This window comes from Aquarana catesbeiana, unplaced genomic scaffold, assembly GCF_042186555.1.
Source record: "Aquarana catesbeiana isolate 2022-GZ unplaced genomic scaffold, ASM4218655v1 unanchor233, whole genome shotgun sequence".
Taxonomy (NCBI): Eukaryota; Metazoa; Chordata; class Amphibia; order Anura; family Ranidae; genus Aquarana; species Aquarana catesbeiana.
This window is the reverse complement of record NW_027362661.1, coordinates 998,488-1,026,385: the sequence shown is the minus strand read 5'-3', so window position 1 is coordinate 1,026,385 and position 27,898 is coordinate 998,488. Positions and strand designations below refer to the sequence as shown.

Below are 27,898 nucleotides of genomic sequence, written 5' to 3'. Positions count from 1 at the left end.
TTAGAAAGGAGGAGAAAGCCTGCTTGTGGACTGGTGAATTACTCGCAGTGAAGTGGAAGGACTAATGAGATGTTTCGTCCTGTCTTCCGTTCTGCAGACACGATGGTCCAGATTTTCATGGCATCTGATGTTGTTGAAAAGCCCCTCTGTGTCCACGACTACAACCTTTTGTTTTTTTAATCAAAACCTTTTTTATTTGTTATGACAGAGATTGTCTATACATCCAAACATAGAAGAAGAACATAGGCGATACATTTCATCAATCATACATAAGAATTAAACAATAGTTACCGTATTTATCGGCGTATAACAGGCATAACACGTATAAAATCAGGGGAAAATCGCAGGTGCGTTTTATACGCTGATCCCCGCCGATCCCCCGCTGACTGTGAGCGGAGGAGCGAGAGCCGGTGACATACATACATAGCCGAGTGTACTCAGCTAGGTTCGGCTAGCTCCGCTCACAGTCACGCCCAGTCCCGCCCTATGATAGACATAACACAGGGACTGGGCGTGACTGTAAGCGAAGCTAGCCGAACCTAGGCTATGTATGTATATCGGCAGCGCTCGGCTCCGCCCACAGGACTACAAGAGGAGCCGAGAGCCGCCGAGAGACACAGGACCAGCTCTGTGTTTATCGGCGGCGCTATATTTAAAAACTGTAGTGACACTGACAAGTCTGCAGTGTCACTGGGCAAGGCTGCAAATGACACTACAAGGCTGCAGATCACACTAAAAGGCTGCAGATGACACTAAAAGGCTGCAGATGACACTGAAAGGCTGTAAATGACACTACAAGGCTGCAAATGACACTACAAGGCTGCAGATGACACTGACAAGGCTGCAAATGACACTACAAGGCTGCAGATGGACACTGATAAGGCTGCATTGATGGGCATTTAAATGTAAGTTTTTTTCCTTAAAATTCCCTCCTAAACGTGGGGTGCGTGTTACACGCCGGCGCGTGTTATACGCCGATAAATACGGTAGTCATATTAAACATAACAAAATTTATCCCAGTAATTTTCTGTCTTGAATCCAGAGTACATATCATAAAACTAGAAAAACCAGCACTCGTTATGGGATATAGTAAATCATGAAAAAATACCTTTTCAACTATTGGATACAAAAGACCCGAGAACCCAACAAACTAAAAGAAAAAAACCTTTGTGACTCTCGGTGGGTTGGAGTCATAGAAGTCTATCCATAACTAGCTGCGGTGGGGGAAGACTAGGATTATCTAACCAAGTCTGCCAAATAAGGTTAAACTTTGACGCAGCATTCCTATGGCGGTAAGCCAGTTGTTCCCTGAGGAGAAGGGAATTAACATAAGCAATCCATTGTTTTGCGGTAGGCATGGTAGATGCTATCCAATGTCAGGCTATGAGTTTTCTACAGTAAGTACAAGTACTAAGTACAGTAACCTAGATATAATATATACACCCTGTGGATACATTTCTGCATCAATCGCGCCTAATACTGATGCCGCTCCCAGCAGGGCTCCTGTGCATCCTGGTTTACCGTTTCAGGTCCAATTTCAGCCCGAATTTTTGGCTGAATTTCGGACCTGAAATGAACTAAAAGATGCACAGGTCTCCTGTGCAAATTCGCACCAGAGCTGCAGCGGAGATATGTGAACCGGCTCTATAGAGAGCCGGTTTAAAATCTCCTGCTATTGCGAATTGAATGCGGGAACCCAATTCGCAATGGTGTGAACCCAGCCTAAAGGAGTTAAAGGTATAAGCACCTGAGCTTAATCAGAAATAAGTTGTAATACATCAGCCCAATAACGTTTGAGTTTTGGGCATCACCAGATCATATGTATAAAGTCGCCCTGGTGCACCTTACACTTTGGACACAGGGGGGAATTTTTCTGACCCCATTCATATAATCTCTCAGGCGTCCGGTAAGTTCTATGCAGGATAAACAGTTGTGAGAGCTTATGGAAGGCTGAGACACAACTACAATCTTGGGAGGGGTGGACTTCAATAACCAGATGATGGGGCCGTACTTAATTTCCTGTAAGGCCAGATGCTGGTACAAGAAAGTGTCTGTATATTTATTGCAATTGACCATGTTCAAAGTTTATGTATTATACAGAGCTTAAGGAAGAAGTGGATCCTTCCTAAAATTTCGGGAAGAGATCACCACAGCCCTTTTGTATCCAGAAAGTGCTGTGGCCCAAACTCACAATCCAGATGCAGTGAGCCTGCTGTATAAGAGGCATTTTCCAGATGTCCTCCCTGGTACCCCGACCCAAAGACCACACCTAAAAAGATGTGTCTGTAATAGACACCTGCTTTTTCTGTCTGTCCTTTCTAAGCTGGTATCTGCATCAAGGACTGCTTCCGTCATTACCACACACACTAGTGGATTATTAGTATAGGGTACAGCATGACACAGTCTATTTATTATTATTCACAATTTATATAGCGCCAACAGTTTACGCAGCACTTTACAATGTATAAGGGGGACAACACAATTACAGTACAGTTCAATACAAAAGGTACAGAAGGGCCCTGCTCGTAGAGCTTACATTCTAAAGGGAGGGGGTGGTGGTACAAAAGGTAATGATTTGATGGGGGGTGGCTCGGGGACGGTTGTTAGGTGGGTGTGGGATATGCTTCCCCCGAATAAGTGAGTTTTCAGGGATCTCCTGAAGGTGGACAGATTAGAGGCTGATCAGATATACTGGGGCAGGGAGTTCCAGAGGATGGGAGAGGCTCTGGAGAAGTCCTGAAGGCGAGCATGGGAGGAGGTAACAAGGGAGCTAGAGAGCAGGAGGTCCTGAGAGGAGTGGAGGGGTCGATTTGCGCGATATCTGCAGATAAGGTTGGTGATGTAGATGGGGGCGATGTTGTGAATGGCCTTGTAGGTTATGGTTAGCATTTTGAATTTTATGCGGTGGGGTAAGGGAAAGCCAGTGAAGGGACTGGCAGAGAGGAGCAGCAGTCATGGATTGGTTAGTGAGGTGTATTAGTCTAGCAGCAGAATTCATAATAGACTGAAGGGGGGAGGAGCCTGCTTAGGGTAGGCCATTAAGGAGAGAGTTACAGTAGTCAAGGTGGGAAATAATCAAGGAGTGAATAAGTTGCTTTGTGATGTCATTAGTCAGGAAGGGTCAAATTTTGGAGATGTTGTGGAGGTTAAGGCGGCAGGATTTAGCCAGTGATTGGATGTGGGGGCTGAAGGAGAGGTCAGAGTCAAGGATTACACCCAGCTCCCTGGCATGTGTGGAGGGACCAATGGTTGTGTTGTTGATATTAATGGTGAAGTCACGGGGGGGGGGGTGAAGGAGGAAATATAACAAGCTCAGTTTTAGAAAGATTGAGTTTGAGGAAGTGGTGTGACATCCATATCAATATGTCATTCAGTAATTTTGAGATCTGTGAGGAGATCGAGGGGGTGAGTTGAGGAGTGGAGAGATAGATCTGGGTGTCGTCGGAATAGAGGTGGTATTGGAAGCCATGGGAGGTTATCAACTGGCCCAGGGAAGAGGTATAGAGTGAGAATAGGAGAGGCCCAAGGACGGAGCCTTGGGGTACCCCAACAGAAAGAGGAAGGGGAGTGGAGGAGATGGAGTTGTAAGTGACACTGAAAGTGCACTGAGATAGGTAGGAGGAGAACCAGGATAAAGCAGAATCACGGAGGCCAAGGGAGTGCTAATTTGCTGAGGAGGAGCAGGTGGTCAACTGTGTCAAAGGCAGCAGAGAGGTCTAAAAGTATGAGTATGGAGTAGTGCCCATTGGTTTTAGCAGTTAGTAGGTCATTGGTTAGTTTTAGTAGTGCAGTTTCAGTAGAATGTTGTGGGCGGAAGCCAGACTGTAGGGGGTCGAGAAGGTTGTTGTCCGTAAGGTATCGACTCATTCGGTCATGGACAAGGCGTTCTATGAGCTTGAAGGCAAACGGGAGCAGGGAGATGGGTCTTAAGTTATTCAAACAGGTGGGGTCTAGTGAGGGTTTTTTGAGTATGGGGATAACCAGTGCATGTTTGAGCGGGGAAGGAAAGGTGCCGGAGGAGAGGGAGAGGTTGAAGATGTGGGTTAGGGAGTTGAGGATAGAGTGGGAAGGTGGTCGCAGTAATTGAGAGGGGACAGGGGACAGGTAGTGAGGTGGGCAATGGAGAGGAGTTTATCAACTTCATCTGTGGTAACTGGGCAAAAGGTGGAGAGTATTGAGTGTGGTGTTGGACCCGATGTGTTGGGTAGGGGAGGAGTTTGAATGCTGGATATCTCCTTGCGAATTGTGTCGATTTTGCTATTAAAATGGTTGGCAATCTGTTGAGCAGTAAGCAAGTTGGTGGGTGGGAGCAGTGGGGGATGAAGTAAGGAATTAAGGGTAGAAAAGATTTGACAAGGTTTGGATGAGAGGGTTTTGATGAGAGTGTTGTAATAGGTTTGTTTAGCAGTGTGGAGGCAGGAGTTGTATTTGAGAAGGGCAGATTTTAAGAGGGTAAAGTCCTGCAGGGATTTAGATTTACGCCATGCTCGCTCAAGAGCATGGCTGTGTCTCTTGAGACTTCTGGTGTCGTCTGTTTGCCAGGGTTGTGGCAGATGGGGCCTGGTTCTGCGTGTAGAAAGAGGAGCAAGTATGTCTAGGGAGGATGACAACGTGGTGTTGTAGATGGAAGTGGTTAGGTCTGGGCAGGACAGGGCTGCGACTTTGTCATAAGGGCACACATTCATATAGGGTCTCAAAAGATGTTAGATAGTCAGGAAACTGGCTATCGCATTGTGAGAGACACTAGTATCACAGTCTAGAAAGTTAACAGTTTTTACCTCCAGCTTGGGTTCCAGTAGGTGGTGTGTGTCAAAAAGAAGATAGCCTTGTGTGTGGATAGATTTCCTGTAGGCCTCCTTGCCCAATTCACCCCTTTCCTTGCCTTGTAAGACACAGTCCTAAAGGGGTCATTTGCTATTCGGTGCCTCCTCCCGTGCACAATTGATGTATTTGTCCACTGAGTTAACGGGTTCACTAAAAGCTTGTAATTCCTTGTAATTCTGATGCTCTAATCTGGACCCAACTATAATCCACATATTATTCCTATGAAACAATTCAAGGCTCTCTTCTCTACCTCCTCAATACACAGCTTAGCTACAATGGGAGATACAAGTGATTCCCATAGCACAGTTGTGTTTCTGTCTGTAGAAGTCATTCAGGTACTTGAAATGGGTGGTGTTGAGACCAAGGCTGGGCAAGGAATAGACTTGGTCAGGCTTTAGTTCTTTTTTGGCTGTCAAGAGTCATACCTCATTTCAGTTGTTTCCCCACAGTCTTAATAGCCTCTGCAAAGTGTATAAAAACTGAAAAGGCATGTGACATTACGGGACATCGTTGTTTCTTCTGGCTCAAACTTCAATCCACATACTTGTTGACAAATTCTTTAGCATTCTTAAAAATGGTGCAATATGATGCCAGGTTTTGCCCATCCCTACTCCCTGGTTATCTCTCGCCTCGACTACTGCAACGCCCTCCTCACTGGCTTACCTCTGCTGCCAGACTCATCCACCTTACCAACCACTTGGTGCCTGCTACCCCTCTCTGGCAATCCCTCCACTGGCTTTCATTCAGCGTCCTCCACCCCTCTCTGTCAATCCCTCCACTGACTGCCATTTAATATCCTCCACCCTTTTCTGCCAGTCCCTCCACTGGCTGTCATACAGTGTCCTCCACCCTTCTCTATCAATCCCTCCATTGGCTTCCACTCACCCAACAAATTAAATTCAAAATACTAACAATATCTTACAAAGCCATCCACAACTCTGCCCCTAGCTACATCACTAATCTAGTCTCACAATGCCAACCAAATCATCCTCTTTGATCCTCCCAATACCTTCTGCTATCTAGTTCCCTTGTCATCTCCTCCCATACATGCCTTCAGGACTTCTTCCGAGCCTCTCCTATTCTATGGGACTCCCTAACCTAATCTGTCCGACTATCTCCTACTCAATCCACATTTACAGTAGGTGTTCCCTGAAAACTCATCTATTTGGAGAAGCCTTATCTGCCCCACCTAACAACTTTACTTTTATTTTCTCCATCAGCCCATCCCCCACAGTTATTACCTTTTGTATCACTTGACCACCCCTCTAAGATTGTAAGCTCTAATGAGCAGGGCCCTCTGATTCCTCCTGTATTGAAATGTATTGTAATTGTACTGTTTACCCTAACATTGTAAAGTGCTGCGCAAACTGTTGGCACTATATAAATCCTGTATAATAGTAATAATAATAATAATATATGACTGCCTAGTCCAGTCTTTCTGAGCCAGGGTTCCTCCAAAGGTTTCTAGGGGTTCCTTATTACTTTCTTGGGCTGTCTATAGAAGTGTCACCTACCAGCTGTTTCTGGATACTGAAGTTTGTCATCATTGCACCGACACACACAATTTTTTTTTGTTAAAGTGGAGTTCCACCCACTTTTACAACTCGTCAGCATTCCTCACTAAACTGTGCACTGTAAACGAATTGGATATTTTAAAAAAAAAATTCTCAGCACCTACTGTATATCTGCTGTATTAATTTTTCACTTCCTCCTCCCTTTCTGCGGCCCATCGCATCATTTCCTGTTTGCAATGCCTTCTGGGAAGGGGCGGCAACTTCCTCTGACACTGCCGTTGCTATGGAAACCTGACCTGAAACCTATTACACTGCTTGTGCTGTACTGAGCATGTGCGAGATCTGCAAGGATGAGATCCAGGAAGAAATACAGTCTGGCTTCAGATGCCCACACTTAAGATGGCCACGGCCTGCTGTAAGTTTATAAAATAACAAACTACTGCTATAAACTAACAAAACAGACCTTAGTTTACATACTAACTTTACTAGAATACATTAAGCTTGTGTATTATAGGGGTATTTTTATTTAAAAAGTATAATTTCGGCCGGAACACCACTTTAAGTATGATTTTTATTAGAATTTTAATTTTAACAAGAGTGCAAAAAAGAATAAAATAGTAAAGATAGAAATCCAATTGGTCAGGAAAATGACTTGTCTGGAATGTGGAGGCGGAATAGTTATTAATTTGTGTACAATACAATACACAACGTGTTACATTATTATAACAAAGTATTGTAGAAAAGATCACACCATAGAAAATGGGGGAAAGTAGAAAATAAACCCGGATATAAAGGTGACATATGTGTTTGAGGAGCACCTTAACAATTACCACCATTTTATTCTCCAGGGCCTCTGCTTTCAGAAAATATATGTTTGGGGGTTTTATCTAATCTTCAGGCCCAAAATCTGCATTTTACCATGTGTGCAAAAATAATGCAAAACCAGTGTACTGTGAGCTAGATGGGATCACTCTGCTGAGGTCACACTCTATACATTAGAGCTCCCCTTAGCTGCAGCCTGGTAATAACATTGCTAGGAGAGCTATTCATTTATCTGCTGCATACTTCCCATCTTTATATAAACGTCTCCAGACATTTAGGGGTCTAGTTATAACATTTGCATAGAAATTCGCTCAGTGACAAGGCATGTACAATCCTTCTGTATAAAAGAGGAAACATTGAATGATATTAGGTGATTTGCTTTGCTGGGTGAATATTATTCATTAATTTAAAATGGAAAATTTTGCATTTGGACACTAGATGAAGCTAATTGCTATGATACTTGGCGCCATCTAAAGGCCAAATTAGGTGTTTTTGATTTTAAATAAATGATTGGTTTAATCCTGTGGTTTCCTTTAATTTATGTCCTTCAATGTCTCCTGTACTCATAAATGCATTAAGTATGATCTCAGATATTTGTATGAAACTGCCCCTGACATAGTAAACTAAGGGGTCTATGCAAAATAAAATGTTGGGTGAGGATGACAAGTATGCGTCCAGCCATGACAAATTCTGGCTGTATTTTAATAAACACAGTGATTTCCTATAATCGTCTGCGCCAACTAGTGGCCATAATTAGGTACTAGTTCCAAAATACCTCAGTTAGGAAAAATAGTTAGATACCGCATTATGGCCACTAGATGGACCCAATGATCATAGGAAATCACTGTATGAAATAAAATAAGACTAACATGTGACATGGATGAATGAATGTTTGTCATATTTGTTCATCTATTATATAAAAACTTAACATGTAAGTGAAGTGGTAACTATTGAGCCAATCACTTTATCAAACCACACATAATATCTCCCGTCAAAGTGAAAAGAGAAATGATTTACACAAAATCAAACAGTATACATATTTTCCAATCAATGACCTCTACCCAGACAAGATATGTAGAAATATAAAGACAAGCGGTGTTCCCTCTCTTGCCGCACTCCGCCAAGCCACCCAAACCCACACAGGAGCAAAGGAAAGAAGTTCTCACCTAGTTTATCTCCGAGTTTTCCTTCCCTCCTTTTAGGGGATGGGAGAAGGATGGACTGAAGACAGAGAGACGTGCTTCGGGGTCACCACTGGTAAGTAGAGCCTTGAAATGAAGGACATCAACTTCAAAATTTCTGTCTCGTCTGTGTAAAGTTTACTGATAAAGATATATCTCACAGCTTCTAGCTCTGTAACCCGCTATTTTATTATCAGTAAATGTCACACAGACAAGACAGACATTCTGAACGTGATGTCCTTCATTTCAAGGCTCTACTTACCTCTCTACGCCCCAAAATGTACTCAGCCAATGAAAAGTCAACAGGATACAACACTTCATCCATGTCTTTGGTGATCTCTGATCCCCTTAGGAATTGTTTTTTACATGATGAAAATTAGCCATGGAGTATATCTGAGGTGTATATCGGGGTGAGCTTCTTCCCCACACGAGAGATGTGATGTCCAGCAACATTCATATAGAAGACATTTCACGCACTCAAGGTACTAATACACCTCAAGGGTTGTGTGGGATCCCTGATGTACAGGGAGACAGGACTTCAGTGAGGAACAATTCCAGCACTCAGGACAGAAAAGTGGCTTCTCCCCCGTGTGAGATCTCTGATGTATGTAAAGACTGGCCTTCTGTGAAAAACATTTACCACACTCAGGACAGGAATAAGGCTTCTCTCCCATGTGAGATCTCTGATGTGTGTAAAGATTGGACTTCATTGAAAAACATTTCCCACACTCAGGACAGGAATATGGCTTCTCACCCGTGTGAGATCTCTGATGTCTGGAAAGACTGGACTTCATTGAAAAACATTTCCAGCACTCAGGACAGGAATACGGCTTCTCCCCCGTGTGAGATCTCTGATGTGTGTAAAGAATAGACTTGTCTGAAAAACATTTCCCACACTCAGGACAAGAATATGGCTTCTCCCCCGTGTGAAATCTCTGATATATGTAAAGATGGCACTTTTGTGAAAAACATTTTCCACACTCAGGACAGGAATATGTCTTCTCCCCCCGTGTGCAATCTCTGATGTGTGTAAAGATTGTACTTTTTTGAAAAACATTTTCCGCACTCAGGACAGGAATACGGCTTTGCCCCTGTGTGAGATCTCTGATGCATGTAAAGATGGGACTTCACTGAAAAACATTTCCCGCATTCAGGACAGGAATATGGCTTCTCTCCTGTGTGAGATCTCTGATGTATGTAAAGACTGGCCTTCTGTGAAAAACATTTACCACACTCAGGACAGGAATAAGGCTTCTCTCCCGTGTGAGATCTCTGATGTGTGTAAAGATTGGACTTCATTGAAAAACATTTCCCACACTCAGGACAGGAATACGGCTTCTCCCCCGTGTGAGATCTCTGATGTATGCAAAGATGGGACTTCTCTGAAAAACATTTCCCACACTCAGAACAGGAATATGGCTTCTCACCCGTGTGAGATCTCTGATGTCTGGAAAGACTGGACTTCATTGAAAAACATTTCCCGCACTCAGGACAGGAATACGGCTTCTCACCTGTGTGAGATCTCTGATGTGTGTAAAGAATGGACTTGTCTGAAAAACATTTCTCACACTCAGAACAGGAATATGGCTTTTTCCCCGTGTGGGATCTCTGATGTGTGCAAAGATGGGACTTCACTGAAAAACATTTCCCACACTCAGGACAAGAATATGGCTTCTCCCCCGTGTGAAATCTCTGATGTATGTAAAGATGGCACTTTTGTGAAAAACATTTTCCACACTCAGGACAGGAATATGTCTTCTCCCCCGTGTGCAATCTCTGATGTGTGTAAAGATTGGACTTGTTTGAAAAACATTTCCCGCACTCAGGACAGGAATACGGCTTCTCCCCCGTGTGAGATCTCTGATGCATGTAAAGATGGGACTTTTGCGAAAAACATTTCCCACATTCAGAACAGGTATATGTCTTCTCCCCTGTGTGCAATCTCTGATGTTTGTGAAGATTGGACACATGTGAAAAACATTTTGCACACTCAGGACAGGAATATGTCTTCTCCCCCGTGTGAGTTCTCTGATGTGTGTCTAGACTGGACTTCCTTGAAAAACATTTCCCACACTTAGGACAGGAATATGGCTTCTCCCCTGTGTGTATTCTCTGATGTGTGTAAAGACTTGACTTCTGTGAAAAATATTTCCCGCACTCAAGACAGGGATATGGCTTATCACCTGTGTGAGATCTTTTATGCACATTAAAATTGTATTTAGAAGGGAAACACTTCCCGCACTCAGTACAGGAAAAGCTCTTATCTGTTGGAAGGACGGCACCGTCCCTCACAGTCGGAGGTTCCTCAGGATAAGAGGAATACGATGGTCCATCTACACTGTGTGGTGCTGGATGGACATTTGAGGTAGCCGGGTTTTCTCCTGGACTATACTGTGTGATGTCCTCATCTTCTACTTTACAGTCTGGAGACAAAGTGAGACAATCCTCTGAGGTTTTCCTCATCTCCCGTCCATGTACTAAAATATAAATAAAAAGATTATTACTAGACATAAGCAGATTGGTTCCCCTAAACCAGGACTCCACCCACATCAGGCAGCTTTGTCTCTGACGATCTTACAATTCCACACTCAAGGTAACTAGTAAATGGGTCCTCTGAATCTCCTACCAGTTCATTTCTTTATTTATGGACCTTAGTCAGAGAGTGAGGAAACAACGAGAACTGTCTTTTATAGGAGTGACAGTGATGAGGGGATTATAGGACGAGTGTCCCCACCCCCTCTATCACTCATTGCTATCTTCCCAACACAAGAAGTCCTGCACTTCCTTATTTAGTCATGAATAACAGCGGGGCTGAGCCGCACCAGAGGTCAGAGAGTGAGGATGGGGGAGAACAACCAAGATAAAGACTGGACTGATACTGAAGACCCCCATCATTGGGTTATTGACTCCTCCTTCATGATCACTTTCTGTTTAAGGTTCCAGAGTTTGAGGATGTTATCACAGTATTATCAACATGTAAAAGTCTGTGCTCCAATCAAATCATCAGATATAAAATGTCCAGCTGGTAGGAAATTGGTGTAACAAAAGAGAATACATATTAGGTGTATATATAGCAGTGGGTAGAGGGGAGAGAGCAGGAGTCAAGACAGTTCATGTAATGTACGACATATTGTATAAGAACCAACAGATAGGATTTTATAGTATCAGAATGATGTAATGTACAACATGGAGTATATAGTGCAGGGATGAGGAGTATGTAATGTACAACATATATTATATAGTGCAGGGGTCAGGAGTATGTAATGTACAACATAGAGTATATATTGCAGAGGTCAGGAGTATGTAAAGTACAATATAAAATTATATAGTGTAAAGGTCAGGACCCATAATATTGGTAATCAGTGGAAGCTTAAATGTTTACATGAGACAAGTTGCAGAGGTCCCGCACCGCTGCCTCCCATCTCCTGAGACTGCACTGAGTGACTTGGGTCTGAGACTATATAGACATATCCCTCCACCTAGCACAGCCAGCAGACAACAGAGCAAGTAACAAAATAAGCAAACACAAAAAGCAGTACCATAGCGCAATTAACCTTTTGGTGAATGAAGGATAAATAAAATAAATGCACTCACATCGAAAAGATGCAGCACAGATGTAGACATGTGTAGAACGTAAACATTTTTTTCGGATAGATTAGAACGAATTCTAAATTTTGGCAATGATTCAGCTCGGTCGAAAAATTATCGACCAATTTGAATTCTGCATGAAGAAGAGCCGGTTGTTAGAGAGTGGGGTTGGGAAGCTGGCCGCTGCATCCTTAACAACCGATAAGTCATCTGGCTTTCCCACTGAGAGCGAACATGTAAACAAAACAATGCCGGCAATAGAAAAGTCAGAAAACCTACAGCTTGGGGTCCCTTCCAATCCATACCAGACCAGGCCCTTCAGGTCTGGTATGGATTTTAAGGGGAACCCCACGCCAAAATGTTTTTAAAAAACGGCGTGGCGTCCCCCACAAAATCCATACCAGACCCTTATTCGAGCATGCAGCCCGGCAGGTCTGGAAAGGGAGGGGGGATGAGCGAGTAGAGCCATCCTCAAACACGCCATCTGCTGCTCCACCAGACCCCAAAAAAACCCTCAAAACTTCTGGCTTTGTCGAAGGCTCCCGCCGACAGCCTGCCCCTCTGTCTGACATTTCTTAAATAGGTAAGAGGCAAAATCACCCGATAATATCAGCGAGCGCCCCCGCCCCCTTGTGACATCACCGACTGAAGCATGCTGGGTCAATGACATCACAAGGGGTGGGGTCCCCAGCTGAAGTCATTGGGTGACTTCGCTCCTTACCTACTTAAGGAATGTTAGATGAAAGAGCAGGCAGTTGGCGGGGAGCCTTTGATGAGGCCGGAGGTTTTTTTTTCCCTTTTTTCGGGTTTGGCGGTGTGGTGGGTGGCGTGATTGATGATGGATCTACACTGGGGACACTGTTTTTTATTTTTTAATAAAGGGATTGTCAAAAGCTTGTGTTGTGTCTTTATTCACTTTTTACATATTTTTGGTTAATGGGTACTTTGACCCATACCCATTCACATGGTGGGGGGGGAATCTGAGGGCACCCTTGTTAAAGGGGGCTTCCAAAATCCGAAAAGCTCCCCACCCACAGAACCCCACAACCACAGCCCAGGGTTGTGGGGAAGAGGCCCTTGTTCCCATCAATATGGGGATAAGTTGCTTTGGGGTGGGGGGCCCCAAAGCACCCTCCCATGTTGAGGGCATGTGGCCTGGTATGGTTCAGGAGGTGGGGGGTGCTCACTCGTCACCCCTCTTTCCTGACCTGCCAGGCTGCATGCTCAGTTAAGGGTCTGGTATGGATTTTGGCTGTCAGCGCTGACAGCTGATGAGTCATTGGTTGTTAAGGATGAGGCGATTGCCCTCCTCCTTAAAAACCAGCTATTCTTTACACAGAATTCAAATCAGACGATAATTGTTTGACCTATCCGAATTCGAATCGTTACGAAAATTTGGAATTTGTTAAAAAAAACAAATAAACAAAACGAATATCAACGAAATTTGTTACTATTTCAAATCTCCGCATAACCAAAATTTTACATTCGGACTGAAACTAATTACACATGTGTACACACATATGTCATCCACCATAACCTGGTAAGTGTCCCAAGAGCCCATGTCGATGGTAACTGGACCTGGCAGCCGACAGCAGTGTTTTGAGGAGGAAGCCCCTTCGGGATATGGAGTAGTAAGGCAGTGTTCCACAACAGGGGGGTTGGGAGTCTGCACACCCAAACCCCCCGGGACTGCTGACTGCAGGCTGAAGGCTCGTATGGGCACTAAGCACGGCCAGGTAGGGAAAACAACTAAATCCACCAGGAGACACAATCGCTGCACTGAGTGATGGAAGGACGCTAATGGCGTTGCAATGACTACGCATTTTGGGGGCAGAGTCCTCCTTTGTCATGTGATCCAACAGACAGATGCTGACTTGTAAAGCCGACACAACTACCCGGATAATTAACCCTTGCAAGTGCCGGAACAGGGAAAAATGGAAACACAAAGAGGGTTAATAAAACATCCCAGGAAGATAAAATATAAAAAAGGGATTAAAAAAAATGAATAAAATTAGAGCTATTGAGTACTCTGTGTACTTCCCTATGAGAATGGGGATCTGCCTTGTTTACAGATCCCCGTTCTACCTCTCTGTGGAGCGATCGCGGGTGGCTGGCGGACATCTTGGCCTCCAGACCCATGGATAATCCCCCCCCCCCCCCCCCCGCCGTCCAGCCTACAGTATCTATTACACAAAATAACATACAGGTACGTTGTTTAGTGCAATAGAGCCACCCTTCCGCAGTATATATGCGGTGGACTGTCTTTAAGTGGTTAAACATTGTCTACATTGTATACCCAACATATCCTATAGAAATGGACAATGTAGACCACTGTACAAACACAGATTTTGTCAGTGTATTTGAAAAGATTACCTAACATAAAAAGTAGGCACTTGGTATAGAATAAATAGTTTGAGTTTAAGGCTAATTGATAATAGAATGGTATATAAAGAGGGCAAGTAGGGAAGGGGGTGCTAAACCAGCTATATATTGGGGGGGTCATCAATCCAGTAATGTATTTGCAATGAGAAAGAGTAAGAATAAGGGTGTGGAACGATGACCCCCTGATAATACTAATTTCAATAGGATAAACCAAGTATTTACATAAAAAAGTCATGTCTTTTATTATAAACAGTGAAAAGTCAACATATCACACGTTTTTATAAATTTTGGGCTATATGGTGCCCCTATAATGTGATATATTGACTTATAACTTTTTATAATAAAAGACATGACTTTTTCTTTGTAAATACTTTGTTTATCTTATTGAAATTAGTATTATTAGGGGGTCATCGTTCAACGCCCTTATTCTTACTTTTTCTCATTAGAGTTTAAGGCTCCATTCACATTACCGCATCTCCAAAGTTGCATGATTTCTAGTATGACTTTGATGCCACTTTTGGTGCGATTTTGATTCAACTTTGATCCATAGAATGTAAAGTTGCATCAAAAGTCGCACATGATTTCCAATTAGTCATTTTGCAATTGTAAATGCACATGCACACTCACAGAGTAAGTAACCCTGACAGAGATCTTGCTAAACCCATGGAGCAAAAGAGCTAAGACTCATACCCCAGGTGCCTAGGTCTAGTAAAGCTTATGGTGAAAAATGAACATTTTGTTGCCAGCTGAACCCCAGAATCTCCATAAATCCAGTCTAGATACATAAATTTTATCTGCAGCACAGAGAAGGAAGATTATCCGAGAGAAATACAGGAATACAGGACGGGGAACACAGCTCAGGAAAGTGACCAGGGGATTACAGGCTGATATCACCCAGTCCCCGCCCTACTCTGGACCAATTAGTGAGCAGTATGGGTGGAGGAATGAATTTATTGTTAATGACCCACCTGTGCTGATCTCTGTAGGAGTGTCCTCCTCTATAAATGTCCCCGTTATTCCATCCTCCTCCATAGACTGCTGATCATCCCTCACATACCTCTCTTCTTCTTCTGTTGTAACCTCAAATTCTATATCGATCGGATCTCTCTCACTCTAAATCAAGAAATTGAGAGAGAATATCATCTGTATTCTATAAGCATACATAAAAAATCCATACATCATCTCTACAAGTCCACGTTCTAGATGCTCTATCCCACCAACCTTGTAACAGTGAGGGATGGTGTGATCTTCCTGTGTGGAATCCCGGGAATACAGAGGACGGGGACATCTCTCTGGTGGCTTTCTGTAGCTGGATGTCTCCACCATGGTGTCCTGGTACAGAGCTTTGTGTCCTTTTATAGACTTTGACTCCTCCGTCACCCCATCCTCATCATCCTCCTCTTTTATCTCTTCTTCTTCTGCTTTAACCTCATATTCTATATCAATTGGATCCCCACTCTAAATCAAGAAAATGAGAGCGAATGTTATCTGTAAAATAAAAGCTTTGTTATTGTGACATTACATAAAAAATCCACACATTGTCTCCACAAGTCTATGTTTTAGATCCTCCATCCCACCAACCTTGTAACATTGAGGGATGGTGTGACCTTCTTGTGTGGAATCCCCGGAATACAGAGGACGGGGACATCTCTCTGGTAGGTTCTCATTACTGGATCCCTCTGTAGGAAACACACACACTGACTGAATACATTGTTTCTATGTGTTTATCAGATGATGGAGGATCTAGGTGGACCCTCCGTACAGCTCTCTCCTTTACAATAAAGTCTCCTCTTACCCGGTGATGTGAGGGGCGGCTGATTGTCCATCATGATGTCCTTGTAGAGATCCTTGTGTCCTTCTAAATACTCCCACTCCTCCATGGAGAAATAGACAGTGACATCCTGACACCTTATAGGAACCTGACACACACAATGATACAGTCACCATCCAGACACATCCCTTGTCTGTTACTGGATAATGTCCCAGAATTCCCAGCACCGCTCACCTCTCCTGTCAGCAGCTCCATCATCTTCTTGGTGACTTCTAGAATCTTCTGCATGTTGTGTCTCTCAGGTTTTAGGGAGTCACATGGAGGCACTGTGATGGTCATATGATCACCTGACTTCAGAAGAGGAAATCTCTGTATTGAGGAACCAATAGGAGTATCATGTTAGAATTCCAGAATCCTCCTCACCTATCCAGTCAGGTCTGTGTTTTATCAATAGAGATAAGAGTGATGTCATGTGACCTCCCAGAGTCCTCCTCACCTATCCAGTCAGGTCTGTGTTTTATCAATAGAGATAAGAGTGATGTCATGTGACCTCCCAGAATCCTCCTCACCTCTCCGGTCAGCAGGTAGATGATCTCCAGGGTGAGGTTTAGTATCTTCTCAGTCATGTGAGTCCGGTCCTCCTCCATCCTCATTTGTGCCATCATCTATGAAGGGTTCCCTGTAGACAGATAACATTGATAACAGAGAATTATCTGGATTGGTATTGATTGTACAATCAAAAATTCCATTCTCTATGTTGGGTGTGAGATGAGGAGATCCAGGAATCAGGATAAAGGTCAGGGCAAGCAAAAGACGAGCGCATCCAAGAGAGGAAGCCGGGGTCACTACACAGAAAATCAATCCAAGGAAACAACAGGCAGGACGAGGAATAGCAAGAAGAAGCTCAGAGACCAATGAGAATATTGCTCAGCCAATGGGAGATTATCTCAGCATGACTTACATAATGAAGGAGATGAGGGGGAGGGGAGGAAGTCACTTATGGTGACCATAGATACATGGAAATTCAGCTGGTTCAGCAGGGATCAGTCACATTTCCATCCATGTGTGGTCACTGCCGGATAAGTCACTCGATCAGCGGCTGCAGCCAATAGCTTCATCACTGATCTGTGTATTCTGAGAGCGGAGGAGCGCCCCCCATTGTCAGAATACAATAGTGCAGCGGGGAGGATTCCCCCATCCCCCTCCAATGTGTGGATGGGGGAATCACTTCAGTTTTTTCAATCAGCCCATTGGCTGAATGATAAAACTGAACTATGTATGACTATGTATGACCAGCTTTGGAAGCAAAATATATTAATATAAGCAAGATATATTAATCATCAACTGATCCCCCTGAAGGGGTTAATCAACATATTACCTCCTCAGCTGCATATTCCCGCAGTGTCTTCTCGCTACGTCTTACCAAATGGAACGCCCTATCTGTAACTGACATCACTTTCTATCTTTCCCTGACATTACTTCCTGTCTGTACCTGACATCACTTCCTGTCTGTATTCCATAGTCTTTCTGTCTGAGTAGAGGTGAGATCACCACCTTGTGGAGCTCAGAGGAACTGCAGCCCCGAGAAACATCTGGTAGTGTGAACACGACCTTGTGCTGTGTGTGTATGTACTGTATATCCTTCCCCTTTCTCTCCTCCCTAAGTGTGTATGAAGAGGCGGAGCTCTGAGTGTGTATGAAGAGGAGGAGCTCTGAGTGTGTATGAAGATGCGGAGCTCTGAGTGTGTATGAAGAGGCGGGGCTCCTGTTGGAACAGCGGTCGGAGGAGGAGTCTAGGAGGGAGATGACAGAAAGCGCAACAGACTCTCAGGAGTGAGCGAGGAGGATCCAGTTCCTTTGCCATCGGAGGTGAGGAGAGTGTGAAGGATGTTGGTGACTCTGGTAGATGAAAAGCTGGGAGTCATATTGCTCTGGTGAGTGGGGAAGCACTACTACGGGGGCGCCCTCACCATCACATATGGATGTATCACCCTGATGTTTAGGCAGGGTTGCTCCTAAATTTAACTGCCAGTTGTAGTTACTTTGGCTCATTGTTAGGGATCAATTCAGTTCACCCCAAGTCTGGAATTGCTGCACTTCTCTCTTCTGCAGCTAGGTGGCCAGGTACCTGAAGACAATAGATAAGACATGGGCAAAGCAAGGACAGATTAGAAGTATATGGGGTATCTCAGCCAATGGGCAGGGGTTTTCTAGAATCCCTTGGCCTGCTGGGAGAACCTATATATTTGGGTGTAGTCAGGTGATCATTTTTCTGTGCCACCTGGATGACTATCTGGGTGGACGTGTGTTGTATTGCCCGGGTTGCTAGGCCGGAGTTTGGGCCTATCCTGGGCACATCTGGCTGCTAGGCTGTCTGAGAGCCTATCCAGAAGCAAGAGAGCAGCGTAGGGTTGGGACTACGGCTTGCAGTCCAACCAGAAGTGACGGTTCTGCCGGCCAGAGAACCTGTCATGGTTGGGATGGGAACTAGACAGTTCACTATGAAGGAGCTAGTTCCCAGCACGCTAATTGAACTTTCTTCATTATTACCATACAGGTCATAGAGGGATGGGAACTAGACAGTTTACTATGAAGGAGCTAGTTCCCATCTCACTAAATGACCTTTCTTCACTGATGTTTAAGCAGGGTTGCTCCTAAATGTATCTGCCAAGTGTGTAACAAGGTCCCAGACCTCCTTCAGTCTAATGAGAACCTCCAGAGCCAAGAGCTGCTGACATCCTTCCATATAGAGTGGGTTGTAGTTCATAGAAGGGTGTAATGTAAAGTAGATTCACGGGGCCAGGCCTTGAATGCAAAGAGATTTTATTTCTCTTGAATAGAACTTTGGAAGAGAGGGTTAGGGTCAGGACACCCTTAGATAGTTGCAATGTTAATTTGGCAGACTCCGAGACTTCTACAGGTAGACAGCCTTGCAGGGAAAGGCATCCAGCAAGACACCACATCTGCATGTGTAGGAATGCTGTCTCCTATGGCAACAGTCTTAGAACAGTTGCTAACACAAGTTGTAACAAACTCCTTTACTCTTATACAGTCACTTCTTGTATATTCTCAATTCACTGAACTCCCAGTCTCTCTCTCACTAAACCCCATTGATTCACTGCCACTGAATCTCTTGAGCTCTTCCAATCTTCACTTTAGTATCTTCCTCATCTGACCTGCTCGGTCCCTGGCTTGACGCACAAGGCTGCTCTGCAATTGTCACCTCTGCTGACTGGCTCCCTGGCTTGACACCCGCTGAAGTTTCCAAATTCTTCACCGTACCCTGTTGGTGAGAATACTGCTCCGGTACTTGCTTCAGCTACTCACTTTGGTCTCTGGTAATAAGGTGGTTGGTCCCTTAGTGGCGACAGCTTCCCCTCTACCTCCGACCATGACAGGTTCTCTGGCCAGCAGAACTGTCACTTCTGGTTGGACTGCAAGCCTCAATCCCAACCCTGCGCTGCTCTCTTGCTTCTGGATAGGCCCTCATACAGCCTAGCAGCCAGATGTGTCCAGGATAGGCCCAAACCCCAGCCTAGCAGCCCAGGGCAGTACAACACACATCCACCCAGACAACCATCCAGGTGGCACAGGACACCAATCACCTGACTCCACCCAAATATATAGGTTCTCCTAGCAGGCCAAGGGATGTCAGGTTAGATCTCTCCTTGTCCAAGGAAGACGCACCTATGCAGCAACACCTGCAAGAGAAATAACAGCAATGCAAATGCATCCTATCCTATGATAGCATGGTGCAGTATGTACATGTGATTAAATGGTTTGGAATTGTCCTCAGCCGAGAACAGCATAGCAGTTTAAGTACACCCTGTAATGCAGTTATATCCTATACATAATGAAAGCAGGCCATAGCCCCAGTTGTGTAGCACGGAGGTATATCTTTCGGCCACCTTGGGTGACACTTTCAGAAAGTCTGTCTGGAGAGTGATCAGGAGGAAACTGCGCACAGCTTCATCCACCCATTGGGTTTCTCTATCCAAGATTTCCTCTTCTATGTGGGCCGGTATGTAAGGATATAGGTACCCGTACACCGTAGCCACCTTCTTTATAATGATCTGCTGTACCTTGGGTCTTAGGGTCTCCATACTCTGGTAGGACCCGTGCGTCTGGAGCACGCTGAACTGAGCACCCAGCAATGACATCTGGCTTGTAATCAGGCGTGGTTACAGGCATTGGCTTGGTAGGGCAAACTTTGGGGACACATCGAGCCCAACGATCCTCCTCAAAGGAACTAGCAATTCTTATCAGCGGAGCTGCATTGGCAGACAGCTTCATTTGCACATTAGCGGCAGTAGTACAGAGAACTTCATCCTCCTTAACATCACTCATCAGCTCCTCATCACTGTCACTCCACTTCCCAGTACAAGATAAAGTATCTAAAAAAATAGTTCAGATAACCCATCAGACAGAATGTCTGAATCTGTTATTGTAGAACACTCTTCGGCCGGAATATAGTTGTGCTTGGTGCTTTCCTTAACTGGCACAACTGCACTATCCCCTTCAATGGCCACAGGCATTACCTCCCCTACAGGCACACTGCTTTCACTCCTGGCAGGCTTACCCAGCTCAGACAGCCTAGCAGACAGGTTTGCCCAGGATAGGCCCAAACTCTGGCCTAGAAGCCCGGGCAATACAACACACATCCACCCAGAAAGCCGTCCAGGTGGCACAGAACACTGATCACCTGACTCCACCCAAATATATAGGTTCTCCCAGCAGGCCAAGGGATTTAAGAAAAGCCCTGCACATTGGCTGAGATACCCCGTATACTCCTAATCTGTCCTTGCTTTGCCCTTCTCGTATCTAATGCCACCAGATACCCGGCCACCTAACGGCAGAAGAGAGAAGTGCAGCAATTCTAGACTTAGAGTGAAATCAATTCATCCCTAACAATGAGCCAAGGTAACTACACCTGGCAGGTAAATTTAGGAGCAACCCTGCCTAAACATCAGGGTGCTACAAGCGCAAAAAATAAAAAAATCCAGAGGTGATCAAATACCACCAAAAGAAAGCTCTATTTGTGTGAAAAAAATTATATAAATGTCATTTGGGTACAGTGTCACATGACCGAGCAATTACCAGTTAAAGTAGCACAGTGCTGAATAGCAAAGAATGTCCCGGTCATAAAGGGGTAAAACCTTACGGTGGTGAAGGGGGTAATGTATATGTAGTTGTCATGTGATTGGTCGATTCTTCTCCGCATTCTGCCATAAATTATCCAATGATAATTGCAGTCTAATTTCCTATCTGGATGTCCCTACCGTAAATAAAGTGCTGTGTAAAGCCTAGAGGATGGAGATGGATCTCATTCCTTCACCTCTCCACGTCTTATCTTCTGTGTGTACAATAATGCCTTCTCTGATGGAAGACCATCTGCATCTTGATTCCGGGATTTGATGTGAAAATCCACAACTCCCTTTACATTTTTGGCGTCTTTAACCCGGATTGCAGAAATTCAGAAGCAAGTTGTAGAATCCTCTGATGGGGCCAAAAGCGTAAGCAAATGATTTTTTCTCACTAAAATTTATTTCTGAAGGTTTTCTCTGCACGGGGAATGCAGATCTGGATCTGGTTTCAGGCTGATGATGATGCCATTTTAAAAAGAACCAAAATGAACGGATTCCAGTAGTCTGGCTCCGATATGGTTGTCGCTTTATGTTCTACTAACTGGTGTATGAAACTGGCTTGTGGTTTTGCCAGGAAGCGGCACAGCTAGGGTGTTGTGTGAGTGAGAAGAAGGAAGTGTGGTAAACCCTTTTCTATCTTTCTTTGTGTCTGACAAGTGACAGCGGCGGTGTGTGCTGGGAGACATGCTTCTCTATTAGAAGTCAGCACTACACTGCCTAAATTCTGCCCAGAAACGCGCTGCATAGCAAAGATTAAATGTTGGCACTGTGACCAACGCGGGTCAGACCTCTGCCTTTCCTCCTTCACCAACTTGCATAGCAGGTGCCACCATAAGGCAGCTTGGGAAGCCACCTTATGGCACCAGGCTGGGGTGGTAAAATGTCCTTAGAAGTACCTCTGTATAGTGGAGTGAACAGGGGGGAACAGGGACTGTAGGAGAGGAACACAAATACACTTGTAGAGCCCCCCTGACCCCCGGCATCAGGGCTGACATTTCACCTCAGGGCGCTGGTTCTTAGGCATGATGGGTGTAGACATTTGCAGAAAAGATGGGCGCCAGTCACTTTTAGGATGAACAAAAGTGAGTTTATGGCTCACAACAGAAAAAATGAGTGAGAGAGGGTTAGGGCACAGGACACCCTAGGACAATATGAAGACAGATCAGCAGACTCCAAAAACAAAACAGCTCAGGTAGACAGCAATACAGAACAAGAGCCTAATTCAGCATACACACGACCGGTTTTGCAGTCGGAGTAAGCCTTGAAGGTTTCTCCGACGGAACTCCGACGGAATTCCGCTCAAGCGGTCTTGCATACTGTAGGGGATCAGAGGGGTGAACAGCTGGCTCAAAGACAGTCCAGTAAAATAAAATGGCTTTATTCAGCAAAAATGGCAAAATAAACATAAGACAAGACAGACTTGTCTTGTCACACGGTTGTACAGACAGGTACAGTTCACAGTTCAGCAGCACACAGGCTTACAGTAATAGTTCATGGCTCCAACCAGAGCTACAGTCTTTATGTGGTTAAGCTCACCCAGCAGGTACACCATCCAGCAATGGACCTTTTCACACAGATCCAGCAATGGACCTTTTCACACAGCGTGCTGCTGTGTCTCTCTCTCCTACTCAAACAGCTCCTCTCTGACACTTTCAGCACACCTGACAATAAGCAGGTCTGAAGGGGAAATACCTGCCCTCTTCGATTAACCCCGTCTTAACCCTGCCCCAGGCTCACCCTCTACATATCCCCCCCCCCCTCTGTTCCAGGCCAGGGGTCTGGACACCACGAATCCAGTGGCAATAGACTCGGGAAAGGGCTTTTTTTTTTTTCAAATGCACATGCCCAGGTCTATGCCCCCTTCCTACTCTGAATCCACATCATTTCTAGACTGGATTGCTGCTGTAAACCTATCATAGTCATTTTCATATCAGTTTCCATTAGGCGGTACACTTCCTGGTACTCCTCTGTGAGGAGCGGTTGCACCAATTCAGCCCAGCGGCTTCTGGGCCACCTTTTAAACGATGCCATGTTTTCGAATTCAGCCAGGCAGTCCTCAATGTGGTCGTCTGGTAGCATCGGCTGTAAAAAGTCACCAGCACAGATTCTACCTTCGTTACCACTGAGAGCAGCGCCAACCTTTTCTACTATCTCAGAGGGTTCCTGTCCCTCCGTGAGAGACCTGCTCTGCACAGTAGGATCCCCAGGTTTAGACTCTCTGACCCTGGCAGACCGGTTGGCAACCCCCCTCCGGGTCCTCGCTAATAGTTTATGCCCATGTTTAAGCACTTTGCGATTTTTGGCTACCCTGTAGCACAGGATGCTGTGGCTCCCCACTCAATGATGTGACCTGTTCCCTGGCGGGGATCAAAGGGCAGTCATTCCTCTGAGCACCAAAGAAATCACTTTGGGAACCCCCCAGATATGACAAGTCAGGCCCAGAGGGAGAACTCTCTGCCTCCAATCCTACAAACACCTCCAGAGGATCTAGGTCAGCTCCTGCAGGTTCACACATCTGACAGATTTCTTTACTGTTTACCTCCTGCAACACAGTATTTACCACTTCACATGGGGGTTTCTTCTTTTTAGGGGAGGCCCCTGAACCTTTGAACTTTTGTTCACACAAGTCCCAAAATAGGGGGCAGTCTCGCCCAATTAGCAAATCATGGGGTAACCCCGGGATCACCCCAACTCTCAGTGTAGCAGTTCCTGCCGATGTGGACAGGGTTACATGGGCCATTGGATAGTCCTTGACAACCCCATGTACAGAGACCACTCCAATCATTTTCCTGGGTATCAGATTACCCCGAAACCTGTCCGATCGGAGCAGGGTAACCCCACTCCCTGAGTCAAGAAGTGCTACAACCTCCTGCCCATTAACCCACACCACACTCTCAAGTGGGCTTAGATTGTTCATGGGACCAATGGCAAAAGCAAACATAGAGCCATGTCGAGCCATGTCACATTACATTGGCTCCTCCCGTCTTGGACACTGGGCCGCCATATGACCCAGTTGTTGGCAGGACCAACAGCGAACCTCACAGGGTTCCCATTCTCCCTGCGAAATCTCAGGAGGGTTTGACATTAGGGTGCTCCTAGCAGGAGTGTCAGGCACCCGAGCAGACACCATGCGTTCAACCGGTGCCATCCTCGAGCTGGAACGCACTTCCTTAAAACGGAGCAGCTCTCCGGTAATAGAGGGACTCTCCTGGACACTTTCTGCACAACTGTAGCGCTCGACAGCAGCAGCCATCTCATCCAGGGACTGAGGCACAGACTGAGCCACCTATCGGTGCAACTCCGTAGGAAGACGATGCAAAAAGCGATCCAGTGCAACTCGCTCTACAATCTGAGTGGTGGTCTTTTCCTCTGGTTTCAGCCAATCTTGGAACAAGTTCATTAGGTGGTAGAGCTGCGCACGGGCAGGCTTAGCCTTGTCAAAGCACCAGCCATGGACTTTGTTCGCCCTTAAAGCGACAGTCACTCCCAGCCTTACTAGTATTTCTGCTTTCAGGAGCTTATAATCCCGTGCTGATTCAGGGGCCAAGTCACAGTACGCTTGTTGGTGGTCTGCGGTCAGGAAAGGAGCCAGTACATCTGCCCAGTCTTTATCAGGCAGACCTTCCCTTGCTGCAACCCCCTCAAACACCGCTAGGTATGCTTCCACGTTGTCAAAGGCTGTCATCTTTTGCAGGGTCCGCTGCACTGCCTTCCGGGGTCACTCTTTACAGCGGAGTCACCTTTCCTCATTTCAGCCTGCTGGGTCACTGCCTTTTGCAATCCCGCTATCTGTTCCCTCAGTAAGCGGTTTGTTTCCTGTTGTACAGCGACTGTCTGCATCAGGATCTGCTCCTGCCGGGCCAGTGCTTGTACCAGGGTCTGCTGGGCCTCCTGATGGCGGTCCTGCACTTGTGTGTTAGCCAATACCAGCTGCTTAACCACATCCTCCATGGCTTTTTCAGAAAATTTCACCGTCTGTGCAGCTTTAACCCAGGACATGGGATTGGACTGGACCCCTCAAACTGCCCGCATTCTCCACCAATTGTAGGGGATCAGAGGGGTGAACAGCTGGCTCAAAGACAGTCCAGTAAAATAAAGTGGCTTTATTCAGCAAAAATGGCAAAATAAACATAAGACAAGACAGACTTGTCTTGTCACATAGTGGTGCAGACAGGTACAGTTCACAGTTCAGCAGCGCACAGGCTTACAGGTAATAGTTCATGGCTCCAATCAGAGATACAGTCTTTATGTGGTTAAGCTCACCCAGCAGGTACACCATCCAGCAATGGACCTTTTCACACAGATCCAGCAATGGACCTTTTCACACAGATCCAGCAATGGACCTTTTCACATAGCATGCTGCTGTGTCTCTCTCTCCTACTCAAACAGCTCCTCTCTGACACTTTCAGCACACCTGACAATAAGCAGGTCTGAAGGGGAAATACCTGCCCTCTTCGATTAACCCCTTCCTAACCCTGCCCCAGGCTGACCCTCTACAACACACACGGTCACACCAAAGTCCGACCGTCCAGAACGAGGTGACGTACAACATGTACGATGGGACTAGAAAAAGGAAGTTCAATAGTCAGTAGCCAATAGCTTCCATCTCGTACTTCAGAGCACACATCGTTTTGGTCCGTCAGAACAGCATACAGACGAGTGGTTTTCCCGTTAGTAATTGGTTCCGTCGGAAATATTTAGAGCATGTTCCATTTCTAGGTCCGTCAGAAATTTTGGGAAAAAAAGTCCGATGAGGCATACACAGGATTGGAATAGACGATGAAAAGCTTCTGTCTGACTTTTTCTGACTGTCATTCCGCTCGTGTGTACGCAGCATTAGGCCTGCACCCAATGTTCTGTATCTACGTAGCAACAGCCATCTCCTATAGCAACCAAACATTCACAGCACCGTGCAGGGTTTCCTTGGATAAGTTCCCCATGACAGTCCCCAGCACATGAAGAGTAATCTCTGGTACTTTAGCAACAAGAAGCTCTCTCTCTGGAACAACGTCAATGTCTCTCATGCCCCCAGGCAGAAGACAGGCTCTCTGGCAGAGCCCTCAAGCACATGCCTAGGCCTCTGACTCCAGGCTTCACCCAACACAACTGTTCCTCACACATCTACACCAGACCAAGGTCTGGGTGGGAGGACCCCGATCACCTGACTTCCTCCAAATATATACCCTCTCCCAGCATCCTCAGTGGCCCGAGACTCCTACTGATTGGCTGAAAGAGATATGCATATACATAACTTAGTCTCACTGCAGCTCATCATACTAATGCCAAAGGCAACAGTGCCACCTATTGAAAGAAGGAAGGAACCACAGCTAAACCAGGCTTAGGAGAACCCCCGCTGCAGCTGTTTCCCCTGCTCCCCCTAGTGGTCATGCTGGAACAGGAAGCACAGGTGACAGAGCTGCGGCTGGGTACGGTTTCCAAGAGTTGTGTTTACCTTTCCTGAAGATACATGAACTGCTGCACTGATTAAAGATAGCCTGTCATTGTGTATAGGACTATGTCTCAGGACTCCTTTCTCCCACCTGCCAAGAAGTTCAATCCAGGAACCCCTCCATCCAGCCACTTCCATACATGCAGCTTGGGCACAGGAAACAGCACTCTCCCTCTCTATATACAGTAGACATCATCCATTTATACATCATCTATATGGAGACTACACAATATACAGACTTCTGGTCTATATCATTAAAGGAACAGAAAAAGGGGTGACCAACCAATTTTAGGAGAGAGGGCCGTGCCACGTCCAATAATTTATAGAAACAAAACAAAGGGGTTCCCCTGGGTGGACTTTCCTGGCACTTGCAAAAGTAAAGACTAATAAAGTGTGTAGAGAATAGAGGGCATTTATAAAAAAGGTATAAATTTTATTCGTATTCACAGGTACATTTTGATAAAAACAAGCAGTAAATATTTAGACTAACATAGTGAAGACTACATGATAGCCATGATAAGCAAACAAACAAAACAATTAGTGATGAAAAAGCTCTTCTCAAGCCCGACGCGTTTCGGGGTACTTAATTTCTGTACAATCCTTCTTCAGGGGCATAATCTGAGAGAGAGGGGTTCATCTAGGCTGATTGAGAGAGAAGTAAGAGAGAGAGAGAAAATAAGGTAATGGATAAATCTCTAAATAGTATGCAAAGGGGGGTTGGGGTGATGAATACATCACCTACCTGAAAATATATAATTATTTGCTTATAAAAATTTGTATCCTAAAAGCAAGGAGAGCCATGGAGGAAGGGCAGAGTATGGCAGAAAATATACGTGTTATAGCTGGTGTAAACCAGAATACTTAGACGGTGAGAGATGCAGGTTGGTGGGCTGCAGTCACCATGGAGGGAGTTTTGGCAATACTCCCGTCCCGCCCGACCCGGGCGCGTACAAACCAGAGTGGCGTGCTGAGGTCACAGGAAGGCGTCCCTAAAAAATAAAAGAATGTAGAAGGGACCTTAAGATAGGGTCCATGGTAGATAGAAAGTAGTGACTGAATGTATGAAATAATGGTAGAGTAGGGATAAGGTTCATAATGGAGAGCATGAAAAGGATGGTATATATATATTTTATATTTTAAAATGCATCAAAAATGGGTCGCATCAAGGAGAGCAACAACGGGAAAATCCCGCTAATCTTGTACCCTAGTGGCAACATACAAAT

General features: G+C 45.3%; 1 protein-coding gene across 1 annotated transcript in view; it reads right to left on the bottom strand.

Moving 5' to 3' along the window:
* The window catches only part of LOC141121827 (uncharacterized), a 219,555-nt gene that overhangs the window by 175,654 nt on the left and 16,003 nt on the right, over nt 1–27,898 (bottom strand). Inside the window, 8 exon segments of the mRNA XM_073611542.1 lie at nt 8,828–9,348; nt 9,350–10,818; nt 15,280–15,424; nt 15,533–15,769; nt 15,893–15,990; nt 16,107–16,230; nt 16,317–16,451; nt 16,652–16,761. Coding sequence (XP_073467643.1) covers nt 8,828–9,348; nt 9,350–10,818; nt 15,280–15,424; nt 15,533–15,769; nt 15,893–15,990; nt 16,107–16,230; nt 16,317–16,451; nt 16,652–16,747 — 2,825 coding nt within the window. The 5' untranslated portion in view covers nt 16,748–16,761.